This window comes from Selaginella moellendorffii, unplaced genomic scaffold, assembly GCF_000143415.4.
Source record: "Selaginella moellendorffii unplaced genomic scaffold, v1.0 SELMOscaffold_0, whole genome shotgun sequence".
NCBI lineage: Eukaryota > Viridiplantae > Streptophyta > Lycopodiopsida > Selaginellales > Selaginellaceae > Selaginella > Selaginella moellendorffii.
The window spans coordinates 582,603-604,330 of record NW_003314261.1 but is presented as its reverse complement, the minus strand read 5'-3'; the positions used below and the strand labels follow the sequence as shown (position 1 = coordinate 604,330).

General features: G+C 44.9%; 6 protein-coding genes across 7 annotated transcripts; 3 read left to right on the top strand and 3 right to left on the bottom strand.

Moving 5' to 3' along the window:
* Window positions 1-2,334: 2,334 nt before the first annotated feature.
* On the bottom strand, window positions 2,335-4,308 carry LOC9633272 (26S proteasome regulatory subunit 6A homolog). Its single transcript, XM_002960041.2, has 10 exons — window positions 4,154-4,308; window positions 3,969-4,085; window positions 3,801-3,908; window positions 3,539-3,730; window positions 3,292-3,483; window positions 3,112-3,230; window positions 2,972-3,059; window positions 2,803-2,922; window positions 2,608-2,748; window positions 2,335-2,552 (listed from the first exon to the last, which is right to left on the bottom strand). Exons 1-10 carry the CDS (start codon window positions 4,268-4,270, stop codon window positions 2,475-2,477), a joined length of 1,272 nt encoding a protein of 423 aa, XP_002960087.2. The 5' UTR covers window positions 4,271-4,308; the 3' UTR covers window positions 2,335-2,474.
* Window positions 4,309-4,586: 278 nt separating this feature from the next.
* LOC9656251 (14-3-3-like protein GF14 nu) lies at window positions 4,587-6,484 on the top strand. Of its 2 annotated transcripts, none has more exons than XM_024672254.1 (4): window positions 4,587-5,387; window positions 5,820-5,942; window positions 6,008-6,124; window positions 6,204-6,484. In XM_024672254.1, the coding sequence occupies exons 1-4, from the start codon at window positions 4,905-4,907 to the stop codon at window positions 6,246-6,248; spliced, it is 768 nt and encodes a 255-aa protein (XP_024528022.1). In that variant the 5' UTR covers window positions 4,587-4,904; the 3' UTR covers window positions 6,249-6,484. The 2 variants fall into 2 exon arrangements, with proteins under 2 accessions (XP_024528022.1, XP_024528025.1); XM_024672257.1 differs by having other exon boundaries at window positions 4,588-5,387; window positions 6,207-6,484.
* A 100-nt stretch (window positions 6,485-6,584) lies between these two features.
* LOC9633271 (tubulin delta chain) lies at window positions 6,585-8,462 on the top strand. The gene is made up of 5 exons (XM_002960701.2): window positions 6,585-6,938; window positions 7,020-7,181; window positions 7,253-7,325; window positions 7,390-7,802; window positions 7,879-8,462. Exons 1-5 carry the CDS (start codon window positions 6,765-6,767, stop codon window positions 8,347-8,349), a joined length of 1,293 nt encoding a protein of 430 aa, XP_002960747.1. The 5' UTR covers window positions 6,585-6,764; the 3' UTR covers window positions 8,350-8,462.
* A 6,207-nt stretch (window positions 8,463-14,669) lies between these two features.
* On the top strand, window positions 14,670-16,145 carry LOC9656249. The gene is made up of 6 exons (XM_024675695.1): window positions 14,670-14,747; window positions 14,971-15,147; window positions 15,246-15,638; window positions 15,699-15,793; window positions 15,863-15,923; window positions 15,981-16,145. Exons 1-5 carry the CDS (start codon window positions 14,670-14,672, stop codon window positions 15,894-15,896), a joined length of 777 nt encoding a protein of 258 aa, XP_024531463.1. The 3' UTR covers window positions 15,897-15,923; window positions 15,981-16,145.
* A 1,641-nt stretch (window positions 16,146-17,786) lies between these two features.
* On the bottom strand, window positions 17,787-19,913 carry LOC9656248 (UPF0496 protein 1). Its single transcript, XM_002960039.2, has one exon. It carries the CDS (start codon window positions 19,049-19,051, stop codon window positions 17,939-17,941), a length of 1,113 nt encoding a protein of 370 aa, XP_002960085.1. The 5' UTR covers window positions 19,052-19,913; the 3' UTR covers window positions 17,787-17,938.
* Window positions 19,188-21,723, bottom strand: LOC9633270 (pentatricopeptide repeat-containing protein At4g02750). The gene is made up of 5 exons (XM_002960038.2): window positions 21,304-21,723; window positions 20,002-21,168; window positions 19,765-19,911; window positions 19,379-19,547; window positions 19,188-19,237 (listed from the first exon to the last, which is right to left on the bottom strand). Exons 1-5 carry the CDS (start codon window positions 21,721-21,723, stop codon window positions 19,188-19,190), a joined length of 1,953 nt encoding a protein of 650 aa, XP_002960084.2.
* Window positions 21,724-21,728: the final 5 nt, after the last annotated feature.

Sequence of the window (21,728 nt, the reverse complement as noted above, 5' to 3'; positions counted from 1 at the left end):
GATGTATGTATGGGATAGTGCTGATCATGCACACTTGGGCTCTCTTGTATTAACACACCTCTAAAACTAATATCAAAAGCATCTACGTGCAAAATAAAAGGTCAAGTGTAATTATGATATACTAAAACCATAGGAGTTGTCAATAGCTCTTTGAAATCCATGAACACTCACTTATAGTACATAGACCAAATGAAAAATGATGTTGATGACTTTAGCAATGCTTGCAACGGTGTAGTGTGATAAAAAAGATGATCTACAGAACAACTAAAATACTGCACCTTGGCCAAGAAATGTTGTACATCATTCACACTTTAGAGTAAGAAACTTTAGAACAGCCACAAGTTTGTCAAGATCAATTTGCAAACCATCAAGAGAAATATGATACCCAACATAAGTCATGTCCTTAAACTCAAACATGCATTTCGACTGCTTCAGCTTTAAACCAATGTCCCATAGCCAATCCAACATTTTACAAACATCACGGACATGTTCCTCCCACATCCCTTTCGAATGGATCAAGACATCATCAATGAAATTAGTAGTCACCTTCAACATATTACAAAGAACTTCGTCCATCATCCACTAAAAAGTTGCTAAAGCATTAAAAATGGTATTACCAAGAACTCATACAAACCAAACGGTGTACGAAAAGTAATGTTAGGAATATCTTTTTCAGCCATTAGTACTTGTCAATACCCAAAAGTAAGATCTAGCTTGGTGAACCAACAGCTTCTTCCTAGACAATCCAAAAAATTAACAATGTGAGAAAGAGGGTACACATCTGGGATTATCACTTCATTTAATAAACGATACTCGATGCAGAAACAAATACTCCCATTAGACTTCATTACAAAATGAGGTTCACATACCCAAAAACTCTGTGACTTTCAAATAACCTTTTCTAACATCTACTTAATATTTGCACGTAAAATCTTAATCTCTTCAAGGGACTGACGACGAACAAGGACCTTGATTGGATAAATATCCCTAGTTGGAATTAGATGACATGTGGCAATCTTGGCCCCAAACGATATGTCAAATTCAAAGAGATCAGAATACTTTTTCATGAGCCGGTCAATTATTGCAACAGAAAGACTGTCGAAGGGATTGAAAAAAGAAAGAGCAAAACAAGATGGAAATGTAGGAGGAAGTAATGGGTAGACAAAAGCAATGAAAGCAGAGTAAAAGCAAAGGGATGAAAAAGTATGAAAATGAGAAGAATGAATGAAATATAAAAAAGTATAAAATAAAAGGGAGAAACCTCAATGTCACATTTGGTATGATTGTGATGCAACAAATTTATACTAAGGATGAGGTCAAAAGCTTGACTCAACAACACCCGCAATGACTGATACTCAAGTTTGAGATTGCCCATACACACAACTAAGTCCACTTTATCCATCATTTGAGATAAAATGTTATATAACAAAAATAAATATTGGAGAAAATTAATATTGCATTATACTATTTTCTATCTAAAAGTATATTTTGTTTGATCAAAAAAATATTTTAAGAATTTTTACTGTTTATATTTAATTTATTTCTATTATTGTTAAAATATTATTTTTTATTTTATTAGTTCTAAAAGGGGTGATTGATATGCCAAACGATCTTTACTATTAATTTCTTTTAAAAATAATTTAAAGTTAATTATTTTTATCCATATGTTTTATTTTTATTTCTTTTTATCTTAAAACTTTAATTGATATAAATGCTTGACTTTGACTATAGCCGGTGGCATTTGAATCAAAGTAAACCATCCATGTATCACAACATACACCTTTTTTTTATAATCAACTAAAATAACTAATTTAAAAGGCCTAATGTGTTGAAATTTAGGCAAAATAGTTATATGGAGTTCTTTCATTGCTTTAAGGAGCATTGACACTTGTCAAAGTTGCTCATAACCTTCATTTGATATCTTGTTCATAAAACAAGAGTGTATGAGAATCACAAATGAAAATTGATAAACTTTTTATCCAAGGAATCAAAAAACAAATGCATAAAGAGCTTATCATAGAAATCAGACTGTGTCACAAAGAATTGGGAATATCACTGCTACACAGAAAAATATGAGATTGAAAGAATTACCTAGGGCATTAGCCCACACCTAGAGTGCAACAACATTCCTATACTCTTGGAATTCAGAGACTCAGCCACGGGAGTTTAGTGTTTTGTGAAAAACTTTGTAGGTGACAAGATAATCTGCAGGTTGTTTAATACCCTGAGACCAATACACTCGAAAGAGAAGAAAGTTAACCTGGAACAGTATAATGCAAATGCGAGACCAGTGATTTGGAAAAACATAACAACCGCTCCAAACTGGCTTACCCATTGAAAGATTAAGTTGAGATTACCGTTAATTAAAATATTCTAGCATAGATATTCTAAGAATGTCATTAAAACCCCAGTTCGTTAAAATCAGAGTTTTCACAATCAAATGTGCGAGGGTTTCTATCCCTTCTATGATTTGCTCATGCGTAGTAGTTCAAGCTGGCCTTCTTCTTGGCTTGCACTTGGATGATGCCATCGTTGAAGTCCTCGTGCGTAACCTGTGAAAGAGCGAGTGAGATCGAAAAAGCTGTGTATTCGATCACGCGTCGTTACCTCCGTGGCATCGCGCCTCAAAGCCAGCATTCCAGCTTCCACGCACACGGCCTTTAGTTGAGCACCATTGAAGTCGTCCGTGGAGCGCGCCAGCTCCTCAAAGTTCACATCGGAGCTCACAGTCATTTTCCTCGAGTGAATCTGCAAGCAAAAATACTTTCGATCAAAATACAGTCTAGACGAGGAAGAACGAACTTGTAAGATTCTCGCTCGGGCATCCTCGGTGGGATGAGGAAATTCGATCTTCCTGTCCAGACGGCCAGATCGCATCAGAGCCGGGTCTAGAATATCTGCTCTGTTTGTTGCTGCGATCACCTGCGCGTGAAAACGAATAAGAATTCACTAAGGTTGCAGAGATATTCACCTTAATCCGGTCGTCGCTACTGAAACCATCAAGCTGATTTAAAAGCTCAAGCATGGTCCGTTGGACTTCCCGATCACCGCTAACTTCACTGTATGTAAGTCACTGTTAGTAAACCGGCCGTGTCCGTTTTGAGACCAAACCTATCAAAACGTTTGGTCCCAATAGCGTCGACTTCATCGATGAAAATGATGCAGGGCGCCTTCTCTTTTGCCAGCTGAAAGGCATCTCTTACGAGCTTTGCTCCATCTCCGATGAACATCTGCGACGAACCAGAAGCTTGAGTTTAAGAACCCGACAGGTAAAGAGTTCCTACACAGAACCTGCACGAGCTGAGGACCAGCAAGCTTGAGGTACGTTGCATTAGTTTGAGCTGCACACGCCCTGGCCATGAGAGTCTTTCCCGTGCCCGGAGGACCATAGAGCAAAACTCCTTTCGGTGGCTTGATGCCCAGATTTTGAAACCTTTCCTTGTGTGTCATCGGGAGGACAATTGCTTCGACCAGCTCTTGAATCTAAAACCAAGCTTTTGATCAGAATAAAGAAAACACAAAGAAATGAAGCAGTTACTTGTTTGTCAAGCCCTCCAATATCACTGTAGTCCTCTGTGGGTTTCTCATCGACTTCCATAGCCTTGACACGAGAATCATACTCGGACGGAAGTGTATCCAAGATTAAGTAGCTGTCCTTGTTCACACCCACAAGGTCACCCGGTTTTAGAGTGGTCGGATCCACCAAACCAACCACTGGGAGAAAAATTGTCTACACGAGGCGAACAGTGGCATCAGGAAAAAAGAGAGCTTCCACTTCACTCCTGAATGAATAAACTTACTTGGCGAGTGGAGGTCTTGAGCACGACGCATTTTCCTTTTCTTTGAGAATCGAGATCGACATTGGCACCGTCTTCCTCAGCTTCATCCTCAGGATTTACATCCAAGATCTAGACACGGAAGATAAGACGAAATCTCCCAAAAATGCAGAGAAAACTCTCTTGACATACCTCGACCACATTCCCGACGAGGTAAGGCAGTTGCTTGTTCAGCTTGATCTTCTCTAGGTTCTCCCGGATCTTCTCCTTGGTTGCATCCAGCTCCAGCGTCACGCGCTGGACCTCATCCTTGCCAAGGAAACAAGAGGGCGGAATTTCCTCACCCGAAATATTTTGGAGCTGGAATTTCCCCATACCTTGAGAACGCGCACCTCATTCTCAAGGATCCGCGTGTGCCGGATCATCTCCTCTGTCGACATCCCGGCCTCATCGCCTTCCCCGGCATCGAAGATGTCTGCCTCCATCATCGCCATAGCTCTTTCTCCTCTGGAACCCTAAACTCATAAACCCTAAAAAACTTATCCTTCCAAATTCGAGGGCATTTGCATAAAAGCTTACAATCCAGCGCTGCAAATACCACTGAGAGAAATTCTCTAATCCAAAATGCCTAACGAAGGAAAACGCTCACGCAGTTCTAGGGTTCTAGCACACATGCAAAGAGGTCACGCTTTTTGATACTATGGTTTTCTCATAGCTTGCAAATGCCCACCCATGGCAAATGTCGGTGTGTTGCCACGTCATGATGCCAGGCAACGTGTCTAGCTTTGATCTAGGTCGTCGATGGGGGCGTGGCATTTATTTCTACATCACCGCCACAGTGTACGGCAGTTACGCCCATGGCAAAAAGCGTTTTCTACCGCACCTAGATCCATATTTTTACTGCGCTCCGTTGCTCTGACCCTTGCGCTCTCGCTTCTTCCAGGCTCCTCCCGTCGCCATCGCAATCGCCATCGCCATCTCCGATCCAAGCAGCGCGCCGGTGATTCTTGGAGGAGCAAGCAAGGCGCTGCCTAGGGCGCCAGAGATCCATTCCTCTTCTTGCTCCCGTCCCTCTTCTTTCCCCCGATCCATCGATCGGCGCGCCAGGTAACCTAGGTTCTTGCCGAAATGCCGGGCCCCGAATCCAAGGAGGAGAATGTCTACATGGCCAAGCTCGCGGAGCAGGCCGAGCGCTACGACGAGATGGTGGAATACATGGAGAAGGTCGCCAAGGCGGTGGAGGCCGAGGAGCTGACAGTGGAGGAGCGTAATCTCCTGTCGGTGGCCTACAAGAATGTGATTGGGGCGCGGCGCGCGTCTTGGCGGATCATCTCCTCGATCGAGCAGAAGGAGGAATCCAAGGGCAACGAGGAGCATGTGAGCATGATCAAGAACTACAGGGGCAAGGTGGAGACGGAGCTGAGCAACATCTGCCATGGGATTTTGGGGCTTCTCGATTCCCACCTCATCACATCCTGCTCGACTGGAGAGTCCAAGGTGTTCTACCTCAAGATGAAGGGCGACTACAATCGCTACCTGGCCGAGTTTAAGACTGGCCAAGAGAGGCAGGAGGCGGCCGAGGCCACTTTGATGGCCTACAAATCAGCCCAGGTACCAAGTTTTGTTCTTTTGCCCCTTTCCATTTCCCCTCTTTCTCTTCTCTTCGATTTGAGTTTTCATGGTGGGTTTGATTGATTTCATTGCCTTGATTGAGTTCTCATGGTTGTTGGTCGAGAGTGTTTGATTCATTTCATTGCTAGTTTTCATGGTTGGTCGAGAGATTTTTCATGGTTGTTGGTCGATTGTTTTCATCGCTTTGGTTGAGTTTTTATGGTTGTTGGTTGAGAGGTTTAGGCAGGTACTCCTCTTGTGTGTCGTTCGTTTGCGGTTTGATTTTATGGCTACTGTTTTGACGTTGGTCGACTCGTTCTTGTTTTTCTGGCGTAGTTCATTCTATGCTTGGTTTTATCTCGTTCAAGAGTTTATTCTTTGTGATTCTTCGTGATTTTTGTTGCGATTGATCTTTGGATACCTATTTTGCAGGACATTGCTCTCGCGGAGCTTGCTCCAACTCATCCCATCCGGCTGGGACTGGCGCTGAATTTCTCGGTGTTCTACTACGAGATCCTCAACTCCCCCGACCGGGCATGCGCGCTGGCCAAACAGGTGTGATCATCTTTTACAAGTGTTTGATGTTACCATCCAACCTTTCCCGTTTTCTTTTTGCGCAGGCCTTTGACGAGGCAATCGCAGAACTGGACACGCTCGGCGAGGAATCTTACAAGGACAGCACATTGATCATGCAGCTCCTCCGGGACAATCTCACGCTGTGGACATCGGACATGCAGGTATGCTGTGCTCCTTTGCATTCTTGTATCTTGTCTTCGATCGCGAAAACTGAGACGTTGTGTGCTTGGATTGATCAAGCAGCAGGATGATGCTGGTGGCGATGCCAAGGAAGAAAAGGCGTGATAGTTTGCAGCGATCAAAGCAGCCGCGGACTCTTGCCAACCGGTGTCACGCTCGCTCGCTTTCGAGACAGAAGAAGAAGAAAAAAGAAGAAGAAGCTCCCCCCTAGCTCATTAGGTGTAGAAGAAGAACACCACTCCCTCTCTCACCTTCTCTCATTCTCTCTCTCTCTCTCCTGTGTCTTTCATTTTCGCCTTCGTTATCGTCGAAGAAGATAAGAAATGGTATTTCACGAAAAAGAAAGATGACAGTGAGTGTGACGCGCCACGGCTGTTGTGCTTCTATTCGTGCCACGTAAGAGATGATAGTTTAGGGTTTAGGGTTGATTTAGGGTTTGTGGGCATCCCCATCGAATTCAAGCACATCCATGGCGGGCATTAGCATTGAGATGCGTCCGAGATCACTGTCATCAAGCCCAAGCTGGAGTACTTGGGCATATCAACCAATGGAAATTCTTTATCAGGGCAAGAAGCGCATCTTCTTGGCGGAGAAACAAGAAACGATCGTGGAAGGGATGCAATGAGCGTGGTGGTGCTGCAGCTTGGGCAGGGTGGAAACCAGTATGGGCTTGCGCTGTTCAATGCATTGGCCTCCTCGCGCGGATCACCCTTGCCCTGCGAGTTTTTCGAAGAGAGCGGGAGCAAAGGCGAGCTCCCTCGAGCAAGAGCGCTTCTCATCGACATGGAGCCCAAGGTGAGCAGCGGCATTGCCATCTTTCCTTTCTCTTGCCGGGTGATCTTGCTAAGCTTGGCGCTCGCAAACAAATCTTTACAGGTTGTGGCTGCGGTGACCAGAAAGGCGAATGGTGGTGCTTGGAAGTATGACTCGCGCAGCTGCTTCACTCTCGACAGTGGATCTGGAAATAACTGGGCGGCGGGCTACTGCAGCAACGGAGCTACATGTCGCGAGCCAGTGTTGGAGCAAATTCGCCTCAAGGTGACGAACCAGATCATTCATTCATTCTTCCCGGAACAAAAACAATCTTTTGCTTGCTGCGTGCCCTGTAGGTTGAGAAATGCGATTGCTTTGGAGGTTTCCTCGGCATCCAGAGCTTGGCTGGTGGTACTGGAGCCGGTTTTGGTGAGTCTCTTCGTTGTTACATAGATTTCCAAGCTTTGTCCATTGGTTTTTACGTTTTTTCCAGGAGCTTACGTTCTGGAAGCTCTCAAGGACGAGTATCCATCCGCTTGCATCTTCAGCCACAGCATCTGGCCCTTCCAGAGCGGCGAGGTCGTCGTGCAAAACTACAACGTCTTGCTCACGCTCGCCAAGCTCCACGAAGTCGTGGACGGCATCATCACGGTGGAGAACGAGTCCCTCGTCGCGGCTTGCAAGAAAACTCTCGGAATCCCAAGCCCTTCGTTCGTGGAGATGAACAGCGTCGGAGCTCATGCTCTGGCCTCGCTGCTGCTACCTTCGTTTTGGAGGCCGATCCAAGCCTCGCAAGCTTCAACTTGCAACTCCTCCCAGCTCCGAGTGAGGCTCCTCTCCGACTTGGCCTACGCTCTGTGTGCTCATCCGGCGTACCGAATGCTCACAGTCTACTCCACACCACAGGTTCGTCCCTCAAGAGTTCTCGGAGAATTCTCGCACTCACATTGGTTTCCAATCTTCGCCCGACTTTGACACACAGGTCCGTGTGGAGTCCCTCGACTTTACAACTTTCGCGTGGCCATCGCAGCTCAAACAGCTGAAACGCATCGCGTATCCGGTGGAGCTGGAGCAAGTCCCCGGCGAGACGAGGCTGGCCAAGTCGGTGCAAAAATCGGTGGCGAGTTTGCTGGCGCTCCGGGGCCCCGGCGCCGGGACAGCCGACGTGAGCATGATGAGGGAGCCGAGCTTATACCCGAGCTGGTGCATCGATCCTCTAAACGTCTGTGCCAACGACAAGGAGATAATCAAGGATGGAGGGCTTGCTGTTGGGATGATGAGCAATTGCCAGGGTGCCATTCTTCCGGCGTCCAAGGCCCTCACTCGAGCTTACGCCATGTTTTACTCCAAGGCCTACCTTCATCAGTATCTCAAGCATGGCCTGGACGCTTCCTTCTTTGAGGCTGCGTTTGCCACTGTGGAGGACGTTTGCCATAGCTATAGCATTCTCTAAAGGAAGTTTATAACTTAATCCTCGATAGAACTTAATCCCTCTTCTAACATCACAGGATTGATCAGGCCGTGGGATTAAGTTTGGCGGGAGTAACTCTATCCTTTGGATCCCAAGCTAGCTACCATCAGGGCTCTTCTCGATCACGATTGAAAAACTTAGTAGAGCTCGGTGTTTGAAAATGGGATATTCCTTACTCGTGATCGGCTCTCTCGGAGCGGGGAGTGGAATGTCATGCTTGCCAAATATGCCCAAAGAGGGTATTTGAAGAAAGAAAGGTTTTGTTTTCGTTTCTTGGAACTCAATCCTCACTCAAGAGGAGGACATCTTTTGGATTGGAAGAGCTATAGTTTTGTTTTGAGGGAGGCGCAATCCACAACCACGGAGGGCGCGAGTGCTCATGGGATTCTCTTGACCGAACTTGACAGAAGGATCGAATCCAAAGCCTTGGTGGATCCAGTTTGCCGGTCGTGGTGCTGTTCCTCCTAGTCTCTCACATTCTTTCCTCGAGGGGATCACCTTAATATGGATCTCGGGTGGCCGTTAATCTGGATCTCGGAGCTGGCAATCAAGAGTCTTCTTGCTGGCGATTCTCGCACTGCTCGCGCTGCCTGGAGCATATACAGTCCAGGAGCACAAGCAAATAGAGAAGATCGTTCGGGCCTTGGTCGTGGATTCCTGGGAGCTCTGGAGCTCGCAAAGAACGATGCATATGTGCTAGGGATTGATGTCGTGGCCACGGAGCGATCGACGATACTGGAGCGAAACGGGGTGAAGATCATCTACGAAGGAGGTAGTGGCAGTCGTCAAGAGTGATCATAAGAAAGAACACCAATGGTGCAAGAGCTTGAACGAGAGGAGTTTTGGATCGATCGTTGCTGCTGCCAAGGAAGAAAGAGCGGTAAAAGCGATCTACTTTGTGAGCCCGAACAGGTTCTATTTGACGTCACCAACGTCCGGTGAGCCATGGCGCCGCTCCTCAAGTTTCCCATCGTGGAGTAGAGAAGATTTCCCGTACTACAAGTTGGCTCCTCGCCACTATCGCCAAGCTCTCCAGAAAGCAGTTTCGCATCTTCGAGCTTGAGACGAGTAATCCTCCGCCATATGAAGTTGAGTACAGCAGCTGTTCGAGATGGAGACGTATGTACCTTTTGAGACTGGGATGGGGTCGTTTGTTCACTGGTACCTGCGGCGACTGAAGATGGCATAAACAGGTTTGTGAGACCACTTCCATCGCTTCACCACAATCTTCTTTCTTGTGCAGCAGAATTCGGGCGGGATCTAGCTCTCGTTCTCTTCCCCTCCCCTCGATCGTCCATGCCTGCTCAAATGGAGAATGCAACTCACGGGTATCGGATCTCCTGCTCAAAAAAGGTCCTGGGGCTTTCAGGGAAGAGAAGCGCTCTATTTCCTCATCATGTCTTGGAAAGTCTCTACACAAGACTACCTTTACCACGAGAATAAGAATTGAGAATTTCCTCTTCGCATCCTGTTGAGAAGAGGTCCGAGTGCTATGAGAATCCTCCAGTCAGCCGAGAATGACAAATAAGAAGTTTAAAATACCCATTCGTTTAGTTCAGTAGGTCCATTCACTTGAAAATGTACTGTCTTACGACAGAAAAACTAAAAACAATTACATCCTTTAGCTCGCACAATGACACCATGATCCTAGGTGATTTCTCCCCTGGAAAATGTCAAGATCAAAGAAGGAAACAAGTAAAAAATCATAAGAAGAATGAAAAGAAAGAAATCAATACATCTAATAATCAATGTGATCAATGATGATTTTGTTGCTTGTTCCTGAAAAATTAGCTTCCATGAGTCTAAGAAAGAAACAAGAAAAGCCGAGAAAGGAGAAATTGGCTTACCTCGGTTGGTGAAGATGTATATGCTTATCAAGATTTGTCCATTTGCCTCAATAATTGTGTTTTATACTACCAGCCCCTCCTAAGGATCCTCTAGTGTCATAATTTTGGTGTTTTAAACCCATTAACTAACAATACTTTGCATTTGGTAAAAAACTTTTGTTCATTTTCTTTAATAATTCATTCATTGTGCTTTGTTTAATTTGCAAATGTAATACCTGGGAATGGTTGTGTAATTTATTTAAGTTTTTTCACTTTTTTAATTTTATATCAAAAATAAAAATTTCATATAAACTCTGTTATAGGACAATTGCATACTATAGTGGTAAAAAAACTGGTATTAAAAGATAAAAATTTTAAATTTTGTTTTTGAAAATTAATTTTTCTAACAAAAAATTAATTTTTTGCAACTAGCTTTGTTTTGAAAATAAATGCGAATGTCACAAAACTAGTTTAAAAAATAATTAAATGATTTTATTTGAAAATTATGAGGTATATACCACTTGTGAGTGCATAGAACTTAGCCCTCACACATTGTAAAATACAATTTCATCATAAAAAATTAACAATGTATTGAAACATAAGATTCATAAAAAAATATTTACTATTTTATAATAATAAAATCTTTATTTTATTCTAGAGTAAAGAAAAAAAGCATTTCCTTTATATTTCAAATACAAGTATTTATTAGTTTTATTCAATGATTGTTACTACTCTATAAATATGACTCTATATAAAGTAAATATATAAACTTAAAATCATTAGATAGAGAACTTCTTGAAAATTCTTAAACAAAGAATTATCTCACAAATTTTCTTGTAAAATAAAAAAACTACTTTTTATAAATAATATTTTTATAACCCTCATATAAGTAGCTTATAGTATATAAATATTAACATAATTGATATTTCTGATCACTATATGATATCTCATAACATAACTATTCATTATCAAAAAGTTTATCAATATTTGCATACACTAGTCTGAAATAAAATTTTTAACTTACTTTTAAGATTTCATAATTACTATTATACTATTTTATATCATTTATTTATATCAATATAATAAAATTACTAAAATTTTATCCCAATTTTTTTTTCATACAAAGCACCTTAATATTTATTAAGTGACATTGATATAATTTTTATTTATTAACAGTAGTTTATAACTACATAGTGATTCAAAACATTGCAATATTTTTAATATTCATACAAAATAATCAAATGCATTTATAAATTAATTAACAATAATTTTTAAAAAAATTCACTTAATTGAGTAAAGCATTTAGTTGAAAAAAAAATTTAGAGAGGTTTTATAATTTAATATTGAAACTTTTTTAGGTTAAATGTTATATATGTGAAAATCACTAATAAGTAACTATAAAAATTATTTATGAAGTTTTAAAATTATATGTTATAAAACTTATGAATCACTATATTGATACTGGTAGTTCATACTCAATATTTGGAAACTCAATAGAAGTAAAGATATAAATTTAATTAATATATATTTACAATTAAATAATAGCTATTTACATAATGTTTTAGATTTTAAATAAATTTATAGCATAAATTGAGACAAAGTAAAAGAACATAAATGACTATATAGTCTTGTAAAAGTATTTTCTATATAATTATAAATAATAAATTTTAAATTGACTTCATTGATTATGTACTAAAATTTAAAAGCTTAGTTTTCAATTAATTCTTAACTAATATATCTGTATAGAAATATATTTTATGCTTTAATAGGGTTAGAAAAAGAAAAACCAAGGGTAATTAAGGAAAACAACTGTAATTCAATTCTTCAGATTTTCCCTGTGTACTCCAAACTTGAATCGACAATGAACATACAACTATATCAAGCATTGCACAAACTGGTCGACCTGGACATTTTCATTGTATCCACACTTCCAGAACAGGTCCCTCAGCCTTCGGATGGCAACCACGAGACCAGCCCGCTTGCATTTGTCTATAACCTCCTTCTTAAACTCGGATTCCAGAGAAAAACACCTTGTCTTCCTGTCAGCCGCCTCAGTGGGGGTAACAGCTCGTCCCCAGTAAGTCTTGCCTTGTAGCGCGAGAAACACCACCACGTAAAAAAGACACTCCAAGTCACTTGACAAGCAGAACTTCCCATTAAGAAGCGTCTGAACTGCTGCGAAGGCAAGAGTGCCCACTGCTTTGCCTGGTAAACCACCCGTGACCGCAGAGCCAAAGTCGACCAAATAGGGATGAATGCCACCATGTCCATCAGTCCCATACACGATGTTCCCGATCGAAACGTCTCCATGAACAACACCCTCACGGGCTAAACGGCCCAGTGTCATAGCAACCCCTCTAGCCAGGCTCAGGATTGCTTCAGCTTGCATGTCCAGCGTTATCTGCTGACAGTATCTCGTTACCAAGTAGCAATCCCCGTTTTGTAGCTTGCCACTGTAAAGAATAGGCAGCACACCAGCAACCTTCTTCTCAGTAAGCATGCCAAGAACGAAAAGCTCATCGTCCATACCCGGGCAGATCTTCACTGCAACGTCTGTCAAGCTCTGTCCCTGTACCAGATTTGCCTTACAAACAAGGCAACCTCGATCTGAAGGAGAGGCATGCTTACGACCTTTGAGAGCAACGACTTTCATGTCCTGCAGATAACTCCCATCCGCCAAAGTTATGCGGCCCTGCATCTGTGGAGGAGGACTGAATCCATGCACACGCCCGTCGGCCAGCAGGATTCCGACAAGCAGTCTGAGGCCAAATCCCTCCTCGAGACCCCAAGGATATCGTTGTGTAAATGTAAACTGATTCTTCTCGTCGGCCATATCCAGCTTCTGAACCTGGATTTCCCGTCTACAGAGCAACACCGCATACGCAAACTTCCTGCTCGATTGGGCCCCCTTTATAGCATTTAGCCTTGCTGTGGTTTCTCCCAAACATTCCATGTATACTTCGGCTAACTCGTACTTGAGCTCCATAACAAAAGCCACCAGCGACCACGATAGAGCGGCCGTGTCCGAAGTGCGAAAAGAGTAGTCCGGTTTATCTGAAGAACCGGGAATACCAGACCTGCTCGTGTCCTGCGCTATGCAGCCCATCCGATAACCTGCATTTTCTTCACGGCTTCCCTGCTCCAAGAAGCGAATGATCCTGCCAATTGCCAGCTGAACTTCTATCTCGTGGCCTCGAATATATCTGTAACCCAGGTCCTCCTTGCGATATCTCTCGCATTTGGAGCCTTTATCATCCATCTCTTTGTCGCGAGTCCGAGCCTCTTCCAAAGCGAGATCGATCAGACTTTTCTGTCCAACTTGTTCAAGAAGATAAGTCATTGCTGCCCCCACTTGCGGTGCATCTGTAAACTGACTTGTGATCTCCGAGGAGCATGAAAAGTTGTAATCGTCGCTTTCTATTACTTGTCTACCGATGCCAACATACGACGTCGTAGTCTTCTGACGCTTGGCCAAAGCCTTTTCTGTGGCCGCCTCAACCATGCGCTCGATCTCTATAAAAGCACAGAGAGATGACTGAAAATATCAGATCACGCAACGCACCGCTACTTGCTAATCCTCCAGCGGGAGAAGCTTTCCACCCGCGGATCACGATCGGGGTCTGCTGAGAGCGTCCGTCACCAAGCCCAGCAGACACCGCAAGCTGCCTGATCACCTCCAACTCCATGGCGCCCGGCACTAGAGCAAAATGGCCTAGACGCAAGGTAGCAGGATCCAGACGCCACGAGCCAGCAATGCTGGCAATCGGAAGATCGCCCTGCAGCAACGGAAACCACAGCGCTTCATCTCCCCCCGCATGCCGCACCCAAATCCCCTCCATGGAAAACCCTAAACTATATATATATATGGCCCAATAAAATATCCCAAGAATATAGCTCTGTGGATGGCCTGGAATCGGAGAAACTCATTGTCTTTGCCGGGGTCTTAACAATGGCTTCTGTTATCAAGGAGAGCAAATCTCATACAAGAGACATGTTGATTACAATCCTATACATCTTGTACACTTGACCAAGGCACTTTGCTAAGGTCTGACCTGTTACTGGACTTGTATATCAAAGCATGCATTGTGTCGAACATTTGGAACAACTTCTATTTGGTTTTGGATGTGGTTTCTCATGAATTTCCTTCATGAGAATCGAGAGAAGAATTAGATATGTGATGGAGGTGTTTTTTGCAGAACATTTACAGGTCAAGTGGATGGAGTTTGTACCCAACAATCCCAACACATACAAAATTGAGACATGACGTTCAGCCCAACAATATAAGCTCGTTTGTTTTCCTGGAAACATCTTCTGGTTGGAGACATAGTCTGTTTGGAGAATGGCATAACCTATGTTCTTGTCAACAATATCCATATCGGATAAAATTAATCACGTAGCTATTATGTCCAGTGAAAAATCGGTTTTGGAAAATGATATTTTCACTCATCTCTCTGTGCTTTTATAGAGATCGAGCGCATGGTTGAGGCGGCCACAGAAAAGGCTTTTGCCAAGCGCCAGAAGACTACGACGTCGTATGTTGGCATCGGTAGACAAGTAATAGAAAGCGACGACTACAACTTTTCATGCTCCTCGGAGATCACAAGTTAGTTTACAGACGCACCGCAACTGGGGGCAGCAATAACTTATCTTCTTGAACAAGTTGGACAGAAAAGTCTGATCGATCTCGCTTTGGAAGAGGCTCGGACTCGCGACAAAGAGATGGATGATAAGGGAAGTTCAGCTGGCAATTGGTAGGATCATTCGCATCTTGGAGCAGGGAAGCCGTGTAGAAAATGCAAGTTATCGGATGGGCTGCATAGCGCAGGACACGAGCAGGTCTGATATTCCCGGTTCTTCAGATAAACCGGACTACTCTTTTCGCACTGCGGACACGGCCGCTCTATCGTGGTCGCTGGTGGCTTTTGTTATGGAGCTCAAGGACGAGTTAGCCGAAGTATACACGGAATGTTTGGGAGAAACCACAGCAAGGCTAAATGCTATAAAGAGGGCCCAATCGAGCAGGAAGTTTGCGTATGCGGTGTTGCTCTGTAGACGGGAAATCCAGGTTCAGAAGCTGGATATGGCCGACGAGAAGAATCAGTTTACATTTACACAACGATATCCTTGGGGTCTCGAGGAGGGATTTGGCCTCAGACTGCTCTTACCTTTCTACGCGATCCTCCACCGGAGCTCATCGAACTGATTGACTCGATATCCGACAAGGAATCGGACGAGGAAGAAGACAAGCCCGAAGATCAAACAGGCACTCAAGAACAAGATAGCGAAGCTGGCAAAGAGGAAAACGACTCTCCTCGTGTAGAAAGGATAGGCTTGCCGGGTGATACTCAAGGAACAGGTCCAAAGGCGTGGTACGGGAAGAAGAGAATCCGGAAAGAACACTTGGAAACTTTTGAGAAGGTGTTCCAACGTACGAAGAGGCCGACTGTGAGTTTTCGATCAAATCTTTCGGTGTTTTTTCTAACTAAACTCGTGGTTTTCGAGCAGGGTGCTTTGATCCAAAACATCGTTGAGCTGACTCACGTCCCAAGGAAACGCGTTTTGGATTGGTTTGAGAATCGGAGGCAAGAACACGCAGCCAGGTTAGTGCGCTATAGTCGAATGTTCTTTCTTGGAGTGTTTGTTTTTTTTCCAATCCACCTTTGTTCCAGGAAGGAAGAAAACAGGCACTTGGCAAGGAAATGAATCAATTGTAGACATCGCACTTTCAAGGTTCGATTCGATAGAGACTTTGCCAAAAGGATGTTAAGTTGCGTGTCATGTTCTTAGGTGTCCAGTTCCGATCAAACTCCACCAAATTGGGATTGTGTAGCGACGAGCAAATCGCGTCGACAACTGGAGAAGAGAGTGATGTGCCTTTTTTATTTTCTTCTTCTCTTTGTTTTTCTCCTTTCGTGAACAAACAGGAGGAAAGATTGGGAGCTTCTTATCTCAGCCGAGCTGCGTCGCTATCCGTGCTTGTCAATGATCCGCTCAAAGGTCGTAAGCATGCCTCTCCTTCAGATCGAGGTTGCCTTGTTTATAAGGCAAATCTGGTACAGGGACAGAGTTTGACAGACGTTGCAGTGAAGATCTGCCCGGGTATGGACGATGAGCTTTTCGTTCTTGGCATGCTTACTGAGAAGAAGGTTGCCGGTGTGCTGCCTATTCTTTACAGTGGCAAGCTACAAAACGGGGATTGCTACTTGGTAACGAGATACTGTCAGCAGATAACGCTGGACATGCAAGCTGAAGCAATCCTGAGCCTGGCTAGAGGGGTTGCTATGACACTGGGCCGTTTCTCCCGCGAGGGTGTTGTTCATGGAGACGTTTCGATCGGTAACATCGTGTTTGGGACTGATCGACATGGTGGTATTCATCCCTACTTGGTCGACTTTGGCTCTGCGGTCACGGGTGGTTTGCCAGGTAAAGCAGTGGGCACTCTTGCCTTCACAGCAGTTCAGACGCTTCTTAATGGGAAGTGCTGCTTGTCAAGTGACTTGGAGTGTCTTTTTTACGTGGTGGTGTTTCTCGCGCTACAAGGCAAGACGGGCGAGCTGTTAGCCCCACTGAGGCGGCTGACAGAAAGACAAGGTGTTTTTCTCTGGAATCCGAGTTTCAGGAGGAGGTTATAGACAAATGCAAGCGGGCTGGTCCCGTGGTTGCCATCCGAAGGCTGAGGGACCTGTTTTGGAAGTGTGGATACAATGAAAATGTCAAGGTCGACCAGTTCATGCAATGCTTGATATAGTCATTGTCGATTCAAGTTTGGTGTACATAGTACTGTAAGGGAAAATCTGATGAAATTGATTAGGTGAAATTCTCACATTTGATCTAAATGAATGGACTTTAAAACTACTGTTTTTCTGAAAACTATATACCCTTGGTTTCTCTGGAGAATTGAACATAAATAATATCCATTTAATAAATATATATTGTAAAATTTTTTATTCTTGTATTCACTTTGTTTCTAATAATCATTATATTAGTACACCCTCTTCCCTGATTAATTTAATTCTCATGCTATTTTTATAGATATTTTATATTTCTATGAACCAAGTCCTTCTGTTAAAAAAAACTATTTTCTATACTAATCATATTATAAAACTGTTGTTCTTCCAAAAAATAAATACATTATATTTTAAAGTACTTTCATTTAATAAAGTATTTGTACTAATTCTGAGTATTTTATATTTATGGTATAATTTATAAACATTTTATTATTAAGGGGAGATGGCTTATCTTGGATAATGTTACATTTGCTCAATAAGTTTCTCTTCTAGTTTTTTATAATTTTAAAGAAAATTAATTAAAATTAATTATTTTAATATATTTCTTTTAAAAACTACAAAGGGATTTAATATATATTAGAATTTTTTATTGTTGGAAAACTCTATTTTAAAACATTAATTAATTTCATTTTGTACCTCTTCCCTAGAATATTAATTTTCTATGACCTGTTTTAGATCTTGTGGTTCCCATCTAGAAACATAAAATCCCTCTACTATGCCAGCGCTGCCTGTGCTGCAATGGCGGTGGCCAGCGATCCTCCGCATTTAAAGCTGTTGACCATTTGTTGACCCTTTTATCATTGGCTTAGGGCTGACCATTGAAAATTTATTGACCTAACTATTATTTACAATGAATCAATGTTTTTTTGTTTTCTCGAAACTTTGGAGCACAGATGAGGATGGAGAAGCTACTTCAAACGATCATCCTGGCGAGCCGCGAGAGCTGTCCACCAATTCTCACAAGCTCTTGGATCTCTTCTTGACGATCCGGCGAAGAACCACCAGTCTGGCCCTCCGGATGTCCCTGCTGCAGCGATCGACGTGCTCCTCCAGTTCGTCCAGATCCCGAATGAATGCGCTCTGCCGGCTCTTGAGCTGCTCCACCACCAGATGCATGCCAAAGCCGTCCGCGTGCCTCTGCCCAAACTGTATGCAGTGGACGATCGATTCCATGGAGTTCCTGAGGCTGTTGATGAGCGCTCGTATCGTGTCCATCTCCTTGATCGTCACAAACGTCTTGAAGTTCGCTTCTCTCATCAGATCCCGGCGTGCCTGGAGCTCCTTCTCGTACTTGGTGAGGAAGGACTTGATCCATCTTCCCAGGGTCTCGAGTGGCATCGACGATACCGCTGCCACCGCCCCTACGATCGCTGGGACTGTCATCACCGCCGCCACCACCGCACAGATCACCAGCGCCGCGCAAGTCGCAGCGTAGATGATCGTCGACACCTTCGTCCAGCCGCGGACATACCGCAGCTTCCTGTCCAGCGACTTCTTCTTCGCCTGAAGCTTTCTCTGCAGCTCCATCTGCTTCTGGTAGACGGTCTGGAACTTCTCCATGAACTCGTCCGTGAAGGGGTTGCCGGCGTCCACGTACTGGTTGAGCTCTTTGAGAATTGCCTGGCACTGCTCCTCGTTTGGATCTCCTTCGCTGGGCATCATGTTGATCGCTACCTGGATCGACATCTGGTTCTCCCTGGCCTGTTTGATACACTTGTTTAGCTCCTCGCAAAAGTCTAGCGTAGCCATGCTGTTGTCGAAGTAGTCCTTGACCAGCTCAAACAGCGAGTCGCTTGCCCACACGTCCTTCTTGTAGTTGAGAATTACGTTCACAACCTCCTGGTCGAGCTCTAAAAAGCTGGTGGTCACATCCTTTAACGACTGGAATGAAAGTCCCCTCTCGTCCACCCCGGCCGCCATGCTCTGGAGCACCCTTTCTGTTCGTTCCTTGAGCCCATCCCCAAATTTTCTCACGTCTGGATCCATGGCACATACTCTCTCGTACTCGCTGAGATCTATGCTGCTCAAACTTTCTCCTGGCGAGAGTGACCGGCTGCTCTGGTTACCCATTTCTTCTTTTTCTTTGTCTACTTCCTTCCCTGTTCTAAATTCCTGTAGGCCTACCTTCCTGTTCTAAAGTAAACCTTTCTCCAATTCCTGGCAACGACCCTGGCGATGATTGGTATCGATCGATCGATCTGAGAATCTATTCCATCAGCAACAGAGAGAGGCGTCCGGATGGATCAAGGCGCCCTCCTGTAGCACATAAACAAATATTTCGATGTCAAACCACAGCGTGGGGGAGAAATCGCAGAGAAATCCTCGCCCGAAGAGACCTAGACGATGAACAGCGGCGCATTGATGTCACAAGATCTAGAGAGAGGATGCATGGAATACCTTCTGGATCGATATTTCTCCCAAAAAACCGATGAATGACGATGGGGTTTGTCGATCGAGGCCTGGAATACCGCCGGCAACGAGCATTTAAACGCTCCCGACGCTTGCGATTGCGCGCTGGATCAATTTGCCTTTCCCGTTTGCTTGGCGAGCAAGGAGCGCCTAAACCCTGTGACGCAGCGCTCTAGCTGTGCTACGCGACAATGGACGATGGAAGAATGGATAGATTTCTCCTATCTAGAGCTCGAGAAACGGCTAGCAATCGCTGCATTGCTTGCTTGCGCCATCGCTCGATCGATCGGGAATAGGCGGCGTCCCGGGTAAGGGAGAAAGAGAAAATGAGAATGGAATGAGAGAACAGTGTAAAGGCCTAGGGTGGACCTTACCCCACGAGAAAGCAACGCGTAGTAGAAAGCCTGGCTTTTTTCCCAGCCGTCGATTGTGTCCGAGCGGGAATGTCGAGGCACCGTCGCTGCCTGACACGTGTACGGAGCAGAGAACTTTCGGACGGCCGCGTGGCGGGCGTGACGTGTCTGCTACCGTTAACGTGCCACCAATGGCCGTTTGGAATGCGGACGTGGACCGCTGCACCTCTCACGAAACGATCGGACGGCCCTCCTGACGCCGTACTCAGAGTATATACTGGACAGCACGACGTACGGCATGGGATTCTCCGGGTCCAGCTGGAAGGCCCTCTCCGCCACGTCCCTGCCACGTGTGACATCCACGTGAACCCGGCACGCGAAGAGCAGCGCCATGCACGTCACGAAATCGGCCTCGAAGGGCATGGAATCGACGAGCTGCGCCGCGAAATTGAGCCATCCGGATCGACCCAGGAGATCGATCATACACTGGTAGTGTTCTAGAAGTGGAATCTGATCGAAATCGCTGTGAATCGACACGAATTGATCACGCGCTTGGTCGAGGAGACCAACGCGGCTAAACGTCGAGAGGACGGCCATGAACGTCAGCCCATTGGGCGGGATTCCCTCCAATGTCATAAGCCGGTAGAGCTCGCGCGCCTCCGTAGCATGCCCACTCTGTGCGCACGCGCCAATCAGCGAGTTCCACGTGGCGGTATCCGGCGTGACTGTGCTCTCAAACGCACACCTGGCCTCCTCCACGCTGCCCCATTTTCCGTACATCTCCACCAGCGCATTGCCGATTCCAGCGTCTTGCTCGAGCCCTAGATTCGCGAATGTGGAGTGGACCAATTTCCCCAATCCAAGATCGCTGTAGACGATGGATCGATCGAGAACTGTGAGAAACGTTGCCTTGTCTGGTTGTAAGCCCTCTAGATCCATGAGCTTGAACATCCGGATGGCGTCCATTGCCGCGCCATTCCGGGCATGAGCTGCGATCATAGCCGTCCACGACACCACGTTCTTCTCGGGCATTTTCTGGAATAGAATCTCCGCCTCGCGAATATGCCCTCTATTGGCATATGCCGTCACCAAGATGTTCCAGACGATGACGTTTCGTTGCGGCATCTGGTCGAACATTGCCCTTGCCTTGGAAAGATTCCCAAAACGAGAATATCCCAGGACCATGACCGTCCACGTCACCACGTTGGGGCTCGGCATCTTCTCGAACAGGGAATGTGCCTGTTGCATATTCCCAAGCTGGGCATATGCCGTTACGAGGATGGTCCAGGTGATAACGTTTGGATTTGGCATCTTTTGGAACATTTCGAATGCTTGGGCGATCATTCCATGGTGAGCCAGAGATTCTATGACAATATTCCACGATACGGTGTCACGAAATGGAGTTCCTTTGAACATATCTATTGCCTGATTGATCTCTCCAGCGCGGGCATAGAGCGTGATCATCGTGTTCCACGACACAGAATCCTTCTCGGGCATCTTCTCGAAGAAGTCCACAGCCTGGAGTGGATTCGAAGAATCGCAAAGAGCCGAGAGGAGAACATTCCACGCGACTTGATCCTTGCGTGGAATCTTTTGGAAGAGTAGCATGGCTAGCTCGATCCGGCCGTGCTGGGCCAGCGTTTTGAGCATCACTGTCCAGGACACAGCATCTCTCACTGCCATTCTCTCGAACAAAAGCATCGCCTCGTGGATATGCCCATTTTGGGCATATGCCGTGAGGAGAATATTCCAGGAGTGGGAATTTGGAGCTACCAAGGCGTCAAAGACGTGTTGTGCGCGCTCCAGGCATCCACACTTGCCATACATCTCAATGGTGAGATTGGCGAGATAAAGATTCCTCCTATACTTGCTCTTGGCAATGCATACAACCACGCTCTTTCCCTCGGCTAAATCTCTCGACTCTCCGCAAGACTTTAGCAGCGAGGCATACGATTCGATTTCTTTGTTCTTGATCGCCATTAGGC